General features: G+C 29.2%; 1 protein-coding gene, 1 long non-coding RNA gene and 1 pseudogene across 3 annotated transcripts; all 3 read right to left on the reverse strand.

Moving 5' to 3' along the window:
* Window positions 1–34: 34 nt before the first annotated feature.
* On the reverse strand, window positions 35–3878 carry LOC139782845 (uncharacterized; annotated as a pseudogene).
* Window positions 1761–7678, reverse strand: LOC139782846 (uncharacterized). Its single transcript, XM_071721930.1, has 5 exons — window positions 7393–7678; window positions 6871–7098; window positions 6531–6759; window positions 5129–5921; window positions 1761–1811 (listed from the first exon to the last, which is right to left on the reverse strand). Exons 1-5 carry the CDS (start codon window positions 7676–7678, stop codon window positions 1761–1763), a joined length of 1587 nt encoding a protein of 528 aa, XP_071578031.1.
* Window positions 7679–10937: 3259 nt separating this feature from the next.
* On the reverse strand, window positions 10938–16290 carry LOC139782857 (uncharacterized). 2 transcript variants are annotated; one of them, XR_011721034.1, is made up of 3 exons: window positions 14991–16281; window positions 14606–14817; window positions 10938–11085 (listed from the first exon to the last, which is right to left on the reverse strand). It is a non-coding gene; the product is annotated as an uncharacterized lncRNA (long non-coding RNA). The 2 variants fall into 2 exon arrangements; XR_011721033.1 differs by having other exon boundaries at window positions 14606–16290.
* Window positions 16291–16564: the final 274 nt, after the last annotated feature.

Raw genomic sequence — 16564 nt, forward strand, 5'->3', positions numbered from 1 at the left:
CAAAAATTTAAAAATTAAAAAAAAAAGAAACCCTTTACCAATTATCATCAAATACAATCTCATCCTTCCTTAAATGATGCTCTATCGTTGAAAAAAACTGCATCATTTTACATTTTATTACAGAAGTTAGAGCAACCACGGACATCAAATCTGTACATACACGCACATACACACACACACACACACACACACACACACAGACACTTTTTAAAAATGCAATTTTTTGACGTTTTAAAACATTTTGAACACATTAGCAGCGGCAACTCCAAAAATTTTTTTTCATGAAAACAGTTTCTTCTATAAGAAAACAAAAAAAAACATTATCGAGAACTACTCGAGCTGGATCTTGTGTAACGACGGTGTACGTCAATATCGAGGATTTCCTGATAAGTTCTCTCTCTCTCCGCGACCGAGTTTTTATTCTGCGCTGTGGTGATCGAGAGCTTCTACGACGATTCATGAACGACAAACATCTACATCTGCGATAACGTGGCGGGGTGTTCTTATCACTAACCACCCCATCGTAGTGGCGCGCGTTTCCCATATCCGGTGACATGCGTCGCATTGGCAATAGTCGGGGCTTTGGTAATAATACTGGAGCAACCGTTATTTCCTGTGGCCATCTATATATATATATATATATATATATATATTTGTCCTGTGAATAGACGAGATGCGTTAACATGATCATAAAATAGTCTATTAAGTACAAAATCGATATGAATCGCATTTTACCTCCGTCCATATGTTTCATAGTATTTTCGGCTTCATCCGGAGTTTCAAATTCGATATAACTGATTGGGATGAAACTTATCTAAAACAAAGTCAACTATCTTAATTTGATTATATGCCGGAAATATTTGTACGACATGGTCTTTGGTGACGTTCCGTATTAGATGACCGATGTGTATTTTTGTTAGTCTAGGAATCGGTGAACGCTCTCTGCGCTTTCTATGTAGGGAAGGAGATCTGTAAAATTAAAAAACAACTATTAACTCGATAATTAAATATAAACCAAAAAAATTAAAAAAGAGTCAATTTTATAACAGATACGATACCTGGATCGTTGATTTTTGTTTAGCTTTTTCGGAAATAGCATTGTTTTCTTTCTTTCTTTCTTTATTACGATTTTTATCCTTGTTCCTATCCCTTTTTCTCTCTCTTTCTTTGTCCCTTTCCTTCTCCTTATTATCATATCTCCGTGAGGCACGGCACTTTTGCTACGACTTCTCTTCCTCCCGAAATTTCTGGAACTGGCTGAAGAGCTGACAGAACTACTGTATGAACTACTGGAAGAGGAGCTTGATCTAGAACTACAGCCACTGCTGGAGCTTGAAGATCCTGAGCTGTTGTCTGATGAATTATCGAATACATTTTCATATAAATGCATGAATAAAATACAATTCAAAATATTGTATAGCTTAACGATAAAACAATCGGTCATCGAACAACTATTAACTTAATAATTAAATATAAACAAAATATAAACAAAAAAAATTAAGAGTTAATTTTATAACAGATACAATACCTGGATCGTCCTTTTTGTTTAATTTTTTCGGAAATAGCATTGTTTCCTTTCCTCCTTTCTTTTTCAACGATCTCTGTCCTTTCCCTCTCTCTTTCTTTATCCCTATTCTTCTCTTTATTGTCATGTCTCGATGAGACATCAGCATTTTTGCTATAACTTCTCTTTCTCTCTCGATCTCTGGAACTGGCTGAAGAGCTGACAGAACTATAGAATAAACTTCTTGAAAAGGAGTTTAATCTGGAACTATAGCCACTACTGGAGCTTGAAGATCCTGAGTTGTTATCTGATAAATTATCGAATACATTTTCATATAAATGCATCAATAAAATATAATTTAAAACAAAATTCTATATGGTTTTATAGATTTACACATGCTTTTATTGAAAAAATTTCTGAAGGAAAAAAATGATTTATACATATATAATCATGTTTAATTGAACATAATTTGATATAATAATAAATAAGCTTTTGTCCCTTTAAAAATTCTTTGTACGTAAGTATAAATCTATAAAATTATATAAAATGAACAATGTTTTTACCATAAGTATATGTATGTAGACTATATGTATATGGAGGGGTTAAAGCCATAGTGGTGTAAGTCACTTTTTTTAACCTATCGAGTTTAGTTCATAGATGCAGTCTACACATGCAGATATGTTGAAAAAAGAAGAAAAAAAAAGTGGTCAAAAAAATTGACTTACACCACTATGGCTTTAACCCCTCCATATATACATATACATATACATATAGATATACATATACATATATGTATTTACATATACATATTTACATATACATATACGTATATCTATATGTATATGTAAATATGTATAAAAAAATAGTTTAAACTTACCTCGTCGGAACTCATTTGGCTGGTATTTATTTACTTTTCTGCTTTAATTTTTAATCATCCCAAAAGAAATGTGCATAAATAATGACAGTTCTGTTAAATTTTTTTGAAGATGTATCAGTAAACAGTAATGTCCTGCAACAAATAAATCAAGAAGGTACAACATAGTATCAATTTTTATTAATTAATAGGTAAAGTTAAATTTGTAAAAAAAAAACTAATTCTCTTCTCTCCAAATAATTTGTTAAAAGGAAATTTATAAGAAATGATTATTATATATATAAATTTAATGTCATTAAAAGATTTTACCTCTTTTTGATGTCTTTTTTTTCTTTTCTTCTTGCTCTCTCTCTCTCCCTCTCTCTTCCTCTTTGCTTTCTTTTTTTTGACTCTCTTCTTTATTTGATTTTGCCCATTTCTCTCTTTTTTTCCCCCCTCCCCCCTCCCTCCTTTCTTCTTTCCCTGTTTTTCTCTACTTCACCTTGCTCTCTTTTTCTTTCTGTCTTTTTCTGTTTTTTTCTCTCCCTCCTTCCTCTCTTCCTCTCTCTCTCTCTCTCTCTCTCTCTCTCTCTCTCTCTCTCTCTCTCTCTCTCTCTCTCTCCTTTATCCCTCTTTCTCTTCTCTGTTCCTTTTCTCCCTTTCTTTCTTCCTCTCTTTTTTTTCTTAATACTTTGTTACAAATATATAAAATGAGATTTTTAATTTAACTTTTTTTATAATTATTGTTCGTTGTTTAAATTTTTCCCTTTTTCTCTTTCAATTTTTTAAAATTAATTTTTACTTCTATTTTTCCATAACATATAGTTTATTATTATATTATTAATTATATATATAATTTCCTTTTAAATTTTTCTTGTATAATATTATTCAAATTTTTTTATTTCATCTTATTTGGATTATTTGGATTATTCTTAACTAATTTTTTCTTTTTTTTTCTGACTTTAAATTTTTATAAATTTTTTTTTTAAATTTATTTTCGTCTAACTTATCTTTAGCTTTTGTATTCATTTAAATTAAATTTTTATCCAATAATCCTAATGAAAGTTAACTTCTACCCAAGTTAAAGTTAATTTCAATCCAAATTAAACAAAGAATAATTCAAGTCAAAGCCGATTTCAGTTCAGGTTAAGATTAGCTTTAATCCAAGTCAAAATTAATTTTAATTCGAATAAAAGCCAATTTTAATCAAAGTCAAAATCAATTTTAGTCAAAATTAATTTTAATTTAAGTCAAAATAAAATCCAAGTAAATTTCAATTTAAATTAGAACCAATTTCAATCAAAGTCAAAACTAATTTCAATCAAAAAATCGAAGTTAATTTCAATTCCAGTCAGAATTACCCTAAGAGCAAAAAGTCGTCTTTAAGTCGACTTGAAGTCGACTTGCACCAAAACTGACTTAGCAGAGAAGTCAACTTTTTTAAAGACAAAAGCCAACTTTGTCATGACGAAAAGTCGACTTTTAGTCGACTTATGAAAGTCAACTTTCTGTTGACTTTTTGTTAATTATGCTCTTAGGACCACTTCGACTAAGCTCTGATTAACTTAATCGTTGATTAATCCATTGGAAATAACTAATCGCATTTGCCTAAAAGTTGAAGAGTTATATTTCATAAGATATCAAGAGTTATTATTCATTCCATAATTATTATTTGGATTTTTATTTACTCTGCCATTTTTTTGCATTAATTTGTCATATATTATTACTTATTTGTTATTCATTACGTTTTATTAATCAAGTATTTCTTTATAAACATAATTTTTTACTTCGTTAGATAAATTATCATTATTTAAATAAACTTTTAACGAATCCCAAGAACGAACTCGCGAAAATGCAACATACAATTGTCCATGATTAAAAACATCTTTTCGAAGATCTATTGCAATTTTGTCAAAGGTCTGACCTTGCGATTTATTTATAGTCATAGCAAATGCTAATTTCACCGGAAATTGTCTTCTTTTGAAAGTGAATGGATATACATTTTCGCAATACAAAGTGATACGATTAAGAAAGATAATTTCTCCAGTCTTGTTACCTGTCAAAATTTCGCAACGCAATAAGTTATTATCTAAATCTAGAACTAATAATCTGGTACCATTGCATAAACCTTCATTGATACTAAGATTTCTAATAAGTATGACAACAGTGTATTTTCTCAAACGTAATTCATGCGGTGGGAGACACGTTGGGTTTAAAGAGTTAAGATATTCTGTCAAAATTATTTCATGTATATCTTCATTATCTCCAGTCGTTTCAGGAGTATCTACACTTGTATAAACTCTCTCTGTTGTTTCATCCAACAAACTTACTACTTTTTCGTTTATTTCATCAACATCGACATTTCTTGCAGATAATATAACATGATTAGCCATAGTTTTATATCGCTTATGTGTTATAATGTCTCCATACATATCTTTTATCATATCAGAGTTAACGTTTGCTACACATTTTTCTGGAATATGAATATTATCTGAGTGATCATTTAAAGATCCGTTACCTAAATTTAATAAAAATTGTGCAAATTCTTTTTCTTGAGGTAAAATTCTCATATTTTGTGTTAATGAAAATATTTTAAATTGTTTCCATAGAGTACTAAATTTTATTGATAAATTTATAATTTCACAACGCGTAGCTCTTTCTTTTATAGGTAATAATTGTCTAAAATCTCCACCAAGAAGAACGATTTTACCACCAAAATACAAATCATTTTGCATTATATCGCGTAAGGTTCGATCCATTATTTCTAATACATAACGCGGTGCCATAGGAGCTTCATCTATAACAAAAACATCCACAAGTTTTAAATTTTCAGCTTCTTTAGACTGAACTTTAATGTTCGATGTAGAATCGGCGAAAAGAGGTACAGGTAATCCGAAAACTTTGTGTATTGTTTTTCCATTTGGAAGTAATGTCGCAGCAATACCAGTAAATGCCATGGTACTTACTACTTTTCCTCTACTTTTAAGTAAATAATACAATGTCGTATAAATAAAAGTTTTACCAGTACCACCTGGACCATCAATATAAAAACAAGTATTATTGTAAGTATTATTGTTATTTATTGTTGCTTCTAAAATAACATCAACAATTTGTTTTTGTTCTACACTTAATTGTTCATATTGTCGTACACCTATCAATGTATCCTCCTCAATCTGTTCTTCATTGTCTGTTACTTGTTCCTCTGTTGCTTGTTCCATTTCAGGAAAATTAGTAATATTAGATCCTTCTATTTGAAGCAAATTGACAATATAATTGTAAGCTTTCTTTATTCCCATTATAGGTCCAAATCGTCTTATATAATCTTCTGACATATCTTTTTTAAACTCGTCCCATAATTTTTTCGGATAAACTGGTTGACAATGAATCGAAATTCGTACAAACAAATTACGAAGACGTCTTGGCATCATCCAAACTTTGGCTTCGTTCATTGCACGATACCATTCTTCATCATCTTCTATGAGTCCTAATGCTAAACATGCAGCGGTGAAAGTTTCATGTATTTCGTTATTAACTGTTCTTAATTTTTGAAAACTCGTAGCTCCTCTAACATGTAATAAAAGTATACGTAAATGAAACAATTCTATCTGAGACGGACTAATGGAATACATACGACCAATACAATTAAAGTATCTTTGACGTTTCTCCCAACGATTAATAGTTCTGCCATTAATTGTAACTTTTTTAAATACATAATGAGATGGAATATCACTATATAAATATTGTTTTGCTTCCTCATCTCGAGAATTTAACTCAAAATAATCTAACAACATTGTTACTCGTTCTACAGCAGATCTTATCGCATCATTATTAATGTTATCATCGATTATTACACTATGTTCGTTTGGTAAATGAACCGGTAAACGAAATATAGCGTGACTTTTTTCTTGCAAAGATTTGCTTAAAATGCGCCAACATGCTTCCACGGGCCCGACATAACGAGCTTCGATAAAATCTTGAATTTCGTCATGAATTATTGTTTTATCTATATTCTCTCCAATGATTACGGATGCAGCGTCATGACCTTTATAAATATATTTATACAAATATTTTACAGATCGTATACTTGTAACTATTTCAACATTAATATGGCTATTAAATAAAAGTAAGAGCATTGGATTAAATGGAACAACGTATCGATTATCAACAACGTACCGCCCAGGTCTTTCATATAGCAATCCATTATTTCTTCGACGATATTGCGGATAACCATCTTCGTCCATAGTCGTCTCAGGTTGAAATGGTTTTGGAAAGTGTTTCGAACATTTATCATTTATCAGACACCAATCTCCACATGGCCCATGAATCATATGTTTCATAACAACATTGTGTAAACTTTCATTTTCATTAGGATCAGGAATTTCCGCAGAGATAAATCTATCAACTGTTTCAGGATTTAATATTTTACAGTTTTGTTTTAATGTAATTAACAAATGTATGTGTGGTAATCCACGTTTTTGAAATTCTATTACGTAAACATATGCCAGAACTTCACCAAAAAATTTTTGTCTAACGATAACGTCAATCAAATAATCCTTCTTTATATTAAATACACGAGCACATATATCTGGCCTATCTGCAGGTTGTTGACCCGGAAGTAAATTTTCTCTAATTTCGCGCCAATTTGGATTACATGTCATAGTTATAAAGATATCTGGTTTTCCATACTTTCGAACAATAGCCATCGCATCTTGATAATGTTGCAACATATTACGAGGTGAACCTACAAATGTTGATGGAAGTATAATCATTTTTCCAATGTGAGCGTCGCTATTATTGGCAGCGTTTGCTAAATAATCAATTAATCCTTGATATGTCTCAGCTCGTAATTGTTTTTGATTCTGTTTACAATAATTAATTCGGTCCTTCTCAATTTTAACATAACTATCTACAAGCCACTGCTGAAATAATCGTCTTCCCATGACAAAAATATTAAAATTATCACGTATAGCTATTCGATATTTTACGTATGCAGCTCTACTTATTCGTTTATTACTATCTCTGCGTTGTAAATTACCATGCCAACCTTGATTACCGTACGGATAGTATAATGGGTAAATCCATGGTTCTACATTTGGATTTATTGTACTGACTTGTTGTAATGTCTTGTTACATTTATTATAAATTGTCACGTAAGTTTCCGGAATTTCACCATCTGCCGTAGTAGAAAAGACAGCTGCAACTTCATTTACCTTTTGAACGTTGTATCGACCACGATCAATGCCTCTTTTTGTTAAAAATCCTAATTGTAAATCAGGTATACTGTTATTTTCAGTCGTTTGCACTTGAATTTCTTCGTGCATCATTCGATAAGATTTTGCAAAAATGTTATTCGTACGCATTACATTATCTATTGAACGTAAAATTTCTTCATCGAGATTCGAATTTCGATGTAATCGACACTCTGTCGCTTCATTGTTATCAATGATGAAAAGTTGACCATAACTTGGTATTTCATTTGGTGCGGGATATAACGCGGTATTGATTTGATAATAAATTTGTCCTTGAATTTTAAAACAATACGGTCCACGTCTTTGTGCGCTCAAGTCTGACAAATTTGCATTAAAAGATGCGAATGAAAAAATGTTATTATATCCTCGAATACGATTGTAAAAATGTTTTGATTTTGGATGATTTCCAATAAACAATTCATACAATTCATGTGGAGGTTGGGGCAAAGGATTTAACTCAACAGATCCATGACTACAGCAATCATTAAACGAATTACCTTTATTAGCTACTTTTTCAGAATTAAAATGTTTTGCACCGCAATGTTGACAACATAAATTCATTTCTCCTATGTAATGTTCTATAATATTTTTTAATTGATTAACGTGAGAAATATTAATGTCTATGTATCCTTTTTTTAAAGCTCGAGTTTTTTCATGCCATTTTACATTCCTATTTCTATCAATTACATTAGAAAGAATTGATTTTGATTTTACTGCTTTATCATCTGTTACAATACTTTGTGATGGTACTTTATTTAAAATAATTAAATCGTCAAATCTGTTATCATTCAAATTTATCAATCTATTTGACGTGCTAGGTATGGAAGAAATAATATTGCTATTTAAAGTTTCCAAAGTTGAGTTATGAACGTTTTGAATTATTTCAATATCGTTGTTAACATTAACTAATTTTATACCATTATTTATTTCATTAACTTTATTACTATTTTTTACCATAGAAACATTTGATGTATCAAACGCTTGCGATGTAGTGGTAACTGTTTCAGTTGTTGGATGTACTACTTTCATAGATGAAATGGTTGAAGTATGATAATCTACTACTATATTTTCCGAAAAGCTTGTAGAAGGTTGTGTTATATTTGAATAAATCTCATTAGTATTTGATAAAGATTGACAGTTTTTATTAGTCATCATTCGCTTCGCTTCTCGTCTTTCAGCCTGGGATTTTGCTTTTCTTTCTCGTTTATTACGTTGAAATTCTTCTTCTTCTTCAACTGTTCGAACTACTTTTCTGCGAGGCATAGTTAATTATTATTTAAGTAATTTTAATTTAGTTATGTAAAAACAGTTTTAAAATATATTTAAATGTTCAAAAATAATTTTAATTTTGTTATAAAATAAATTTAATTTAGACTCAAAATTAATTTTTCAAGTGTAAATATCAATTTCAATTTAGCCTTCTAATATTTTCTGTATGAATATAGAATAAATTATAATAATTTTTTTAAAATTATATATTAATATATTTTTATTTTAGTTTCACATTAATTTAAAAAATTGAAAGTAATTTTAATTTAATAATTTAAATAAAAATCAATTTTAATCAAATAAATAAAATTAAAACAAATTTAAATACAAGTCAAAACCAACTTCAATCCAATAATTCCAATAAAATTAAATTTGAATCCAACAATTCAAATTAAAGTAAATTTTAATCCAATAATCCAAGTTAGAGACGATTTTAAATTAGTAATTCAAATTAAAGCTAATTTTAATCTAATAATTTAAATAAAAATCAATTTTAATCCATCAATTTAAATTTAGGTAAAAAAATTTTTATTTAACAGTTTAAATCAAAATCAATTTCAATCTAATAAATCCAAATCAAAGACAATTTTAATCAAATAATCCAAAACAAAGTCAATTTCAATCTAACAATTTAAATAAAATTCAATTTTAATTCAATAAGTTAAATAAAGTTAATTGTTATTGGATAGTCTAAATCAAAATCAATTTCAATTCAATAATTCAAGTCAAAATCAATTTAAATCTAATAAATTTAATTTAATTTTAATTAAACAATCCACGTCAAAACTAATTTCCATGCAATAATCTAAGTAAAAAAATCAATTTTTAACCTAATAATTTAAATGGAAGATAATTTTAATCCAATAATTTTAATTAAAGTAAATTCTAATCTAAATTAAGAACAATTTTAATTCGATAATCTAAGTTATAAAGTTAATTTTAATATAATTTAAATTTAAGCCAATTTTAATTTAACAATCTTAGTTAAAATCAATTTTACTTCAATTATTTAAGTCAATTTCAATCTAACAAATTAAAAACAATTTTAATTTGATAATTCAAGTCAAAGTCAATTTTAATTTTAATATAAAAATTTAAGTAAAACTCAATTTCTATCTAATAATTTAAATTTAAGTTAATTTCAATTCAACAATATAAATCAAAGTCAATTCAAAAATATTCCAAGTCAAAACCAATTTCAATTAAATGGTCCAAGTTAAAGCTAATTTTTTAATTAAAAAGTCCAAGTCAAAATCAATTTCTATCTAAGTTAAAATCAATTTTAATCCAAGTCAAAGTCAATTTTAATCCAAGTCAAAGCCAATTTCAATCCAAGTCAAAGTCAATTTCAATCCAAATCAAAGTCAATTTTAATTCAAGTCAAAGCCAATTTTAATCCAAATCAAAGTCAATTTGAAATAAAGTCAAATCCAATGTTATTTCTATTTCAATCAAAATGAAAGTTAATTTCAATTAAGTCAAAGTTAATTTCAATCCAAGTCAAAATCAATTTCAATCCAAATCAAAATTAATTTCAATTAAAGTCAAAGCCAATTTTAATCAAAGTCAAAGCCAATTTCAATTAAAGTTAAAGTTAATTTCAATTCAAATTAAAGCCAATTTCAATCCAAGTCAAAGTCAATTTTAATCCAAATCAAAGCCAATTTTAATTCAAGTCAAAGCCAATTTTAATCCAAGTCACAGCCAATTTCAATTCAAGTCAATGCCAATTTCAATCCAAATCAAAGCCAATTTTACTCCAAGTCAAAGCCAATTTCAATCCAAGTCAAAGCCAATTTCAATCCAAGTCAAAGCCAATTTCAATCCAAGTCAAAGCCAATTGCAATCCAAGTCAATGCCAATTTCAATCCAAGTCAAAGCCAATTTCAATTCAAGTCAAAGCTAATTTTAATCCAAGTCAAAACCAATTTCAATCCAAGTCAAAGCCAATTTCAATAAAAGTCTAAGTCAATTTCAATCCAAATCAAAGCCAATTTTAATTCAAATCAAAGCCAATTTTAATCCAAGTCAAAGCCAATTTTAAATCAAGTCAAAACCAATGTTATTTTTATTTTATTTTTATTTTTATTATACAAATTAAGGTAATACAATATATATAAATAATTTGAGAATATATCCCCCTTCAAATTGGGAGATATTTTTTAAGAGGAGAACAGTTGCACCTTCACCAAAAATACCAGCGGATGGAACTGAAAAATAAAAAAAAGAACAAATATATTAACAAACTTTCTATAAAACAGACAAAACTTTCTATAAAATATATTGCATTTTTACTTTAACCCTTTTATTAAAAAGATAAAATTAAGATTATAAAAATCTGCGACTTATAAAGAGATATCACTATTAACTCTGTATTGATTTTAATCTCTTTTTGCTTCTTTATTGAAGAAGCTTTGTTTTCGTAAACCTCATATATGAACCTTTGATCACATATAAAGCTGAGTCTAATTTACCAATTCTTAAAGAATTATATATAAAATAAGGGTAGAAAAGACCAAAAAAAAAGTTTTTTTAGTTTTCGATGTCAATGTGTTCAGAATATTCTAAAACGTCAAAAAATCGCATTTTTTATGTGTGATGTACGTGTATGTGTGTGTGTGTGTGTGTGTATGTGTATATGTATGTGTGTGTGTGTAGATTCCCTTTAATCGTATATATTATAAAGCTGAGTTTAATTAATCAAATTTTAAAGAATTATATATGAAATAGAAGTAGAAAAAACTGAAAAATATAATAGAATTATAAATAGCTCGATATCTCAAAAGCGGAAATTAGAGCTACTACAGATATTTCCAAAAAAATTCAAAATATTATTTAAAAAATGAATCCCTTTACCGATTCTCGCTCAATTAAATACCAACTTTCCTTTAATGATAGGAGAGACCGGGGTAAACTCAACACAATTTTTTCAGAGGCAATTTTCAACAATTAATTAAAATTTTCATACAAATTCAATGGTACACATTTAAAGAGTGTTCCTTCAGGTACAAAATTGCTTAAAGAAGTTTTGCTGTATGTCGCTTAGTTTTGCTCCCAGGAAAGAAAAAGTGATACAAAGACAAATTTTCAAATTGAAAATTTTTGGGACAAACACAACACTTTGACTGATCGACACAATTTGATCTAAAACTTATTTTTTTTGTCTGAAACTAAAAATATATTGTTTATCGTGTATTTGGAAAGTACAAAAATTCTGAATTAAGTAAAACAATTATTGGAAATAATGAAAACAAAATTTGTTGAACTTTCAATTATTTTCATCTGAACTCATGTTTAAAAAACTAATTTATGCAAGTAAATTCGCGATCGGACATGCACATACATTTATCATGAGTCATATAGCTGTATAACAAGTATCGTTTGTTATTAGGAGCTAATGAAATGGCGTGGTGTCAATTTTGCCTCAAACCTCATTTTTCACTTTTTTTTCACTACAAAAACATAAAAATTTTGAAAATATACAAAAACTATTATCGGATTCGTATAGAGCATCAAATTTCCCGTCAAACTCACTTACATATAGGTTTGCAAGAGTAAAACTCAATGAAAGAAATTTTCGAGAAATTAAAAAAATTACTTTTCACCATTAAAAACGCTTATGTCGTACTAAAAATTACATCATAACTCATAATGTCACCAAATTCCATTGATAATACTGCACATAAAAACGCATTTACAGTAGAAAAGGCAAGTTTCTACAATAGATTTAAATTGGCAAAAAACCTAGTGTCAAGTTTGCTCCAATGTCAAGTTTGCCCCGATCTCTCTTACTCTACATTTTAAAAAAAATTAAGCCCGATATCTCAAAAATTACGAAAGTTAGTGCTATCACAACATTTCTAACATTATACACGCACGCACGTAATGCGCACACGTGCACACGCACATACTTTTAAAACATTGAAACCTCTATTTTTCATTGCATATTTTTACAGCTTACTTCGAGAGCTTTTCAAAGCACTATAAAAAAGTATTTTTTAATAAAGTACTTTTAAAATTATGAGTGTATATATACATACATATATACATACACACATACCTACATACATACATACATACATATGCACACAGATATTTTGTTAAAATATGTTTTTTTTTTAGATGTTTTAGAATATTCTGAACACGTTGCTCGTGAAAACTCGGAACTAAATTTTTGATCCTACAACAAAGCTTCTTCTATGAAGAACCAAATAAATATTTTTTAATATTCAAATGACTCCGCGAATTTAAAATTCAGTATGAAGAATCCTGGCTGAGGTAATATTTTTCGTAATAATTTCTTTACAGTTTTTAGATACTTAGCATCATAAAATAAATCGTAACAATTTAATTGGGGAAAGGGGGATTTTACTACTTCAACCAGAATTGTGTTCAAGTCTGACAATTTGTCGGCGCGCAGTTTACTATGGTTGAAATAATATTTTTCTATTAAAAATAATAAAACACAAAGATCCTATGGCTTTCCTTACTCTATTCTTTATACTGAATTATAAATATTTTTTATTTGGAACATTTTTAAAATTAAATGTAAATTTTTCAAGATAATAGGTATTAAGACAAAACTGATTATATATATATATATATATATATATATATATATATATATATATGTATATATATTGTTATTTTCATAAATTGTTATTTGTACATATATATATATATATATATTTATTTGTATATATATATATATATATCAATTATAACTTAAAAATGATATTGGAGATACTTTAGTAGATATAATTATCTATTTTGTAATATATTTTTTGTTGTAACATACTATAAATATATTTGTATTGTGAGGGAATAAAATTTTTGTCAATGGCTTGCATTTTAGCAGATACAAATGAATGTGTTACTTGAAGCTGACTATATCTGTAAAATTGACCATTTTTCACATGTATGTGATAAATTTTCAACTAATACAACAGCCATGCAACGTACGTAAATACATACACTTAGAAATAAGTTGAAATATTTTAAAAATAATTTCTCATGTTACAATCAAAACAGTTTAATTAATTAAAATATTATATATAATGTTAATTTATACATTACATGCAATCATTAATTTAAGTATGCGGTACTTGTAGTAGTATCACAAGTTTTGTGTGTATGTACACATACATACATACACACGCATTCTCCCCCACATATCCATATCTACAATCACATGTATATGTATACACCCCCATCCACACCCACACACCCATCCATTTACACGCGTATTCTAACGTTTATTTTATAAGAAGATAAAATAACAAAAAATTCTGGAATTACATTTTATTTATAATACAATAATAATCACGTCATCATATCATAACACAGTAAAAAGAAAAAATAATTAGCAAGATTTATCTTCTTTCTTTATTTAGATACTAACTTTATGAATTCTGTTACATTGAAACTTAAAGTCATCATATCATAACACAGTAAAAAGAAAAAATAATTATCAAGATTTATCTTCTTAAAAATGAGAGAAAGAAGGGGAAGAGCGAAAAAAGAAAGAGGAAGCTACTGCATAATATTAGCGATCGGATAATACACGCGCACGCACGCACGCGCACACACACACACACACACACACACACACACACACACACACACACACACACACACACACACACACACACACACACACACACACACACACACACACACACCCGCACGTATGCACGCACGCGCACGACCAATAAGTATTATTATTATTACCTCTATCAATACTTGAAACGTCTTGGCTGTTTAAAACAGTGTCTTTGTCATCGGTAGTACAACAACGTTCGTCTCTACGATCTCTATGCTAGGTTGGAGGACGACCTTGTCTGCCACTTATATACCCTGAATTACCGACTCTCCCTGATGACCACCTCTTGGCGGTAAATCCCAAACGCGATCTTCACTGCCGTCCAAAGTATCTCTAAATTCTAAAGGACGTATGGTCAATCATTAGATTCTTGATACATGTAGGCAGTTATAATATTTTTACTTGCATCTTGTATTACTCATTGACTCATTTATCAGATATGCCTAAAAACAAGTTGATCAGAATCGAGACAAACGGTGTATCAATTCATTCAAAACGTAAATATTATATTACATGATAAATGATGCCTCGAATTGCGACAGCACGCGGCTCATGCAAATGTTTACACGCGGCAACCACGCGCCAGAAACGCCTCGTGTGAACAGCTCCTTGATCTCTGTCGTCAATATATATTTCACTATCTATCACGCAGCGATGATTACGATCGTCACTATTTCTAGGTTATAACTGACTTTACAGCTTACAGCTGCTTACAGCCTGAGCGCAGTACACTACACACACGTACATACATATATCGATATATCGACTCGAATTGATTTACTCGCTGGGTTGATAATGGCCGCGTTCAGCAGACCAAGCCGCTCAATAGCAGTCGAACGTGATTGGTTCTTACTTTTAGAACCAACCAATCAAAGCAGTGTGTTGATAAGACGAACTCAACAGTTGTGTCTGCTGAACGTGCCTAATGAGCCCTATTCTTGAATCGTTTTCATGAAACTCGCATGCAAAATTCAATGCTTTTCAAATAGAAAGTCGCATACGAAAATTATTAAGACAGGGCCCCTATTCTTGAAAAATATCGCATACGATATGTCATGAATATCACACTCTGCAACCAATAGCACACTTGCAAAGTGTGATTTTTCTAGTGACATTCTTATAAAATATCGTATGCGATATTTTTCGAGAATAGGGCACCAAGCTCGAGAATATAATCCCTGATTTACCTGATATATATACCTGATATATACGGGCGAAGTTCGCATAATATAGGTATCAACATTGCCCAGGTTATGTACAATATACATATATAGGGCCGATATCACAGTCTCTGATTAACGTGATCCTCCGATTAAACTCACTCTGCATTTCTTTCTAACTGTTCCCCTTAGAAAGAGACGAAGAGTGAGTTTAATCATGAGGCTCACATTAATCGGAGACTCTGATATCGGTCCATATTCTCAACTCTTTTTTATCGATAAAAGCGCGCATTTATTTCTGAAATGTTATAGTTCATGTTACATATATTATAGCATCTTAGAAATAAAAGCGCACTTTTTTATCGCTAAAAGAAAATTGAGAATATGAGCCAGTATATATAAATACGTGATTTAATGCTAATATTGTCCGAACTATATTAATATTGCATACCATGCAAACTTCGCCCATAACATATATACATCATTATTAAGAGTACATTAATAAATGCTTTCCATTTACATCAAAACTCAGATAATTCTCACTTGTGACGTCATTCTGTCTTTACTATTCATTAATTGTCAAAAAGGATAGGACAACGTCACAAGTGACAATTATTTAAGTTTTGATATAAGCACCTAATATTACACACAATATAATATACGTACATTACTTTTATTTGTAACGCTATTTATTTTTTCTTCTTTATCTTCTTCTCTCTTTCTTCTTTAATTTTAACTTCAACTTGCAAAAATGAAATTGTTAAAATTTTTACTGACAATTTGACTGTGACACACACGAAGCAAGTTGTGCATAGAATCCTAGATAATCAGAAAGGTGACATTAACGGTAAATATATCGATTTATCGCGATTATTCGCCATTTTGCTTTTATTATGATCGCGGTCTGATTCAGGCTGGATCCTTATA

Source organism: Temnothorax nylanderi, unplaced genomic scaffold (assembly GCF_030848795.1).
Source record: "Temnothorax nylanderi isolate EJ_2023f unplaced genomic scaffold, tnyl_v1.0 TNYL_tig0445_pilon, whole genome shotgun sequence".
In the NCBI taxonomy this organism is placed as follows: Eukaryota; Metazoa; Arthropoda; class Insecta; order Hymenoptera; family Formicidae; genus Temnothorax; species Temnothorax nylanderi.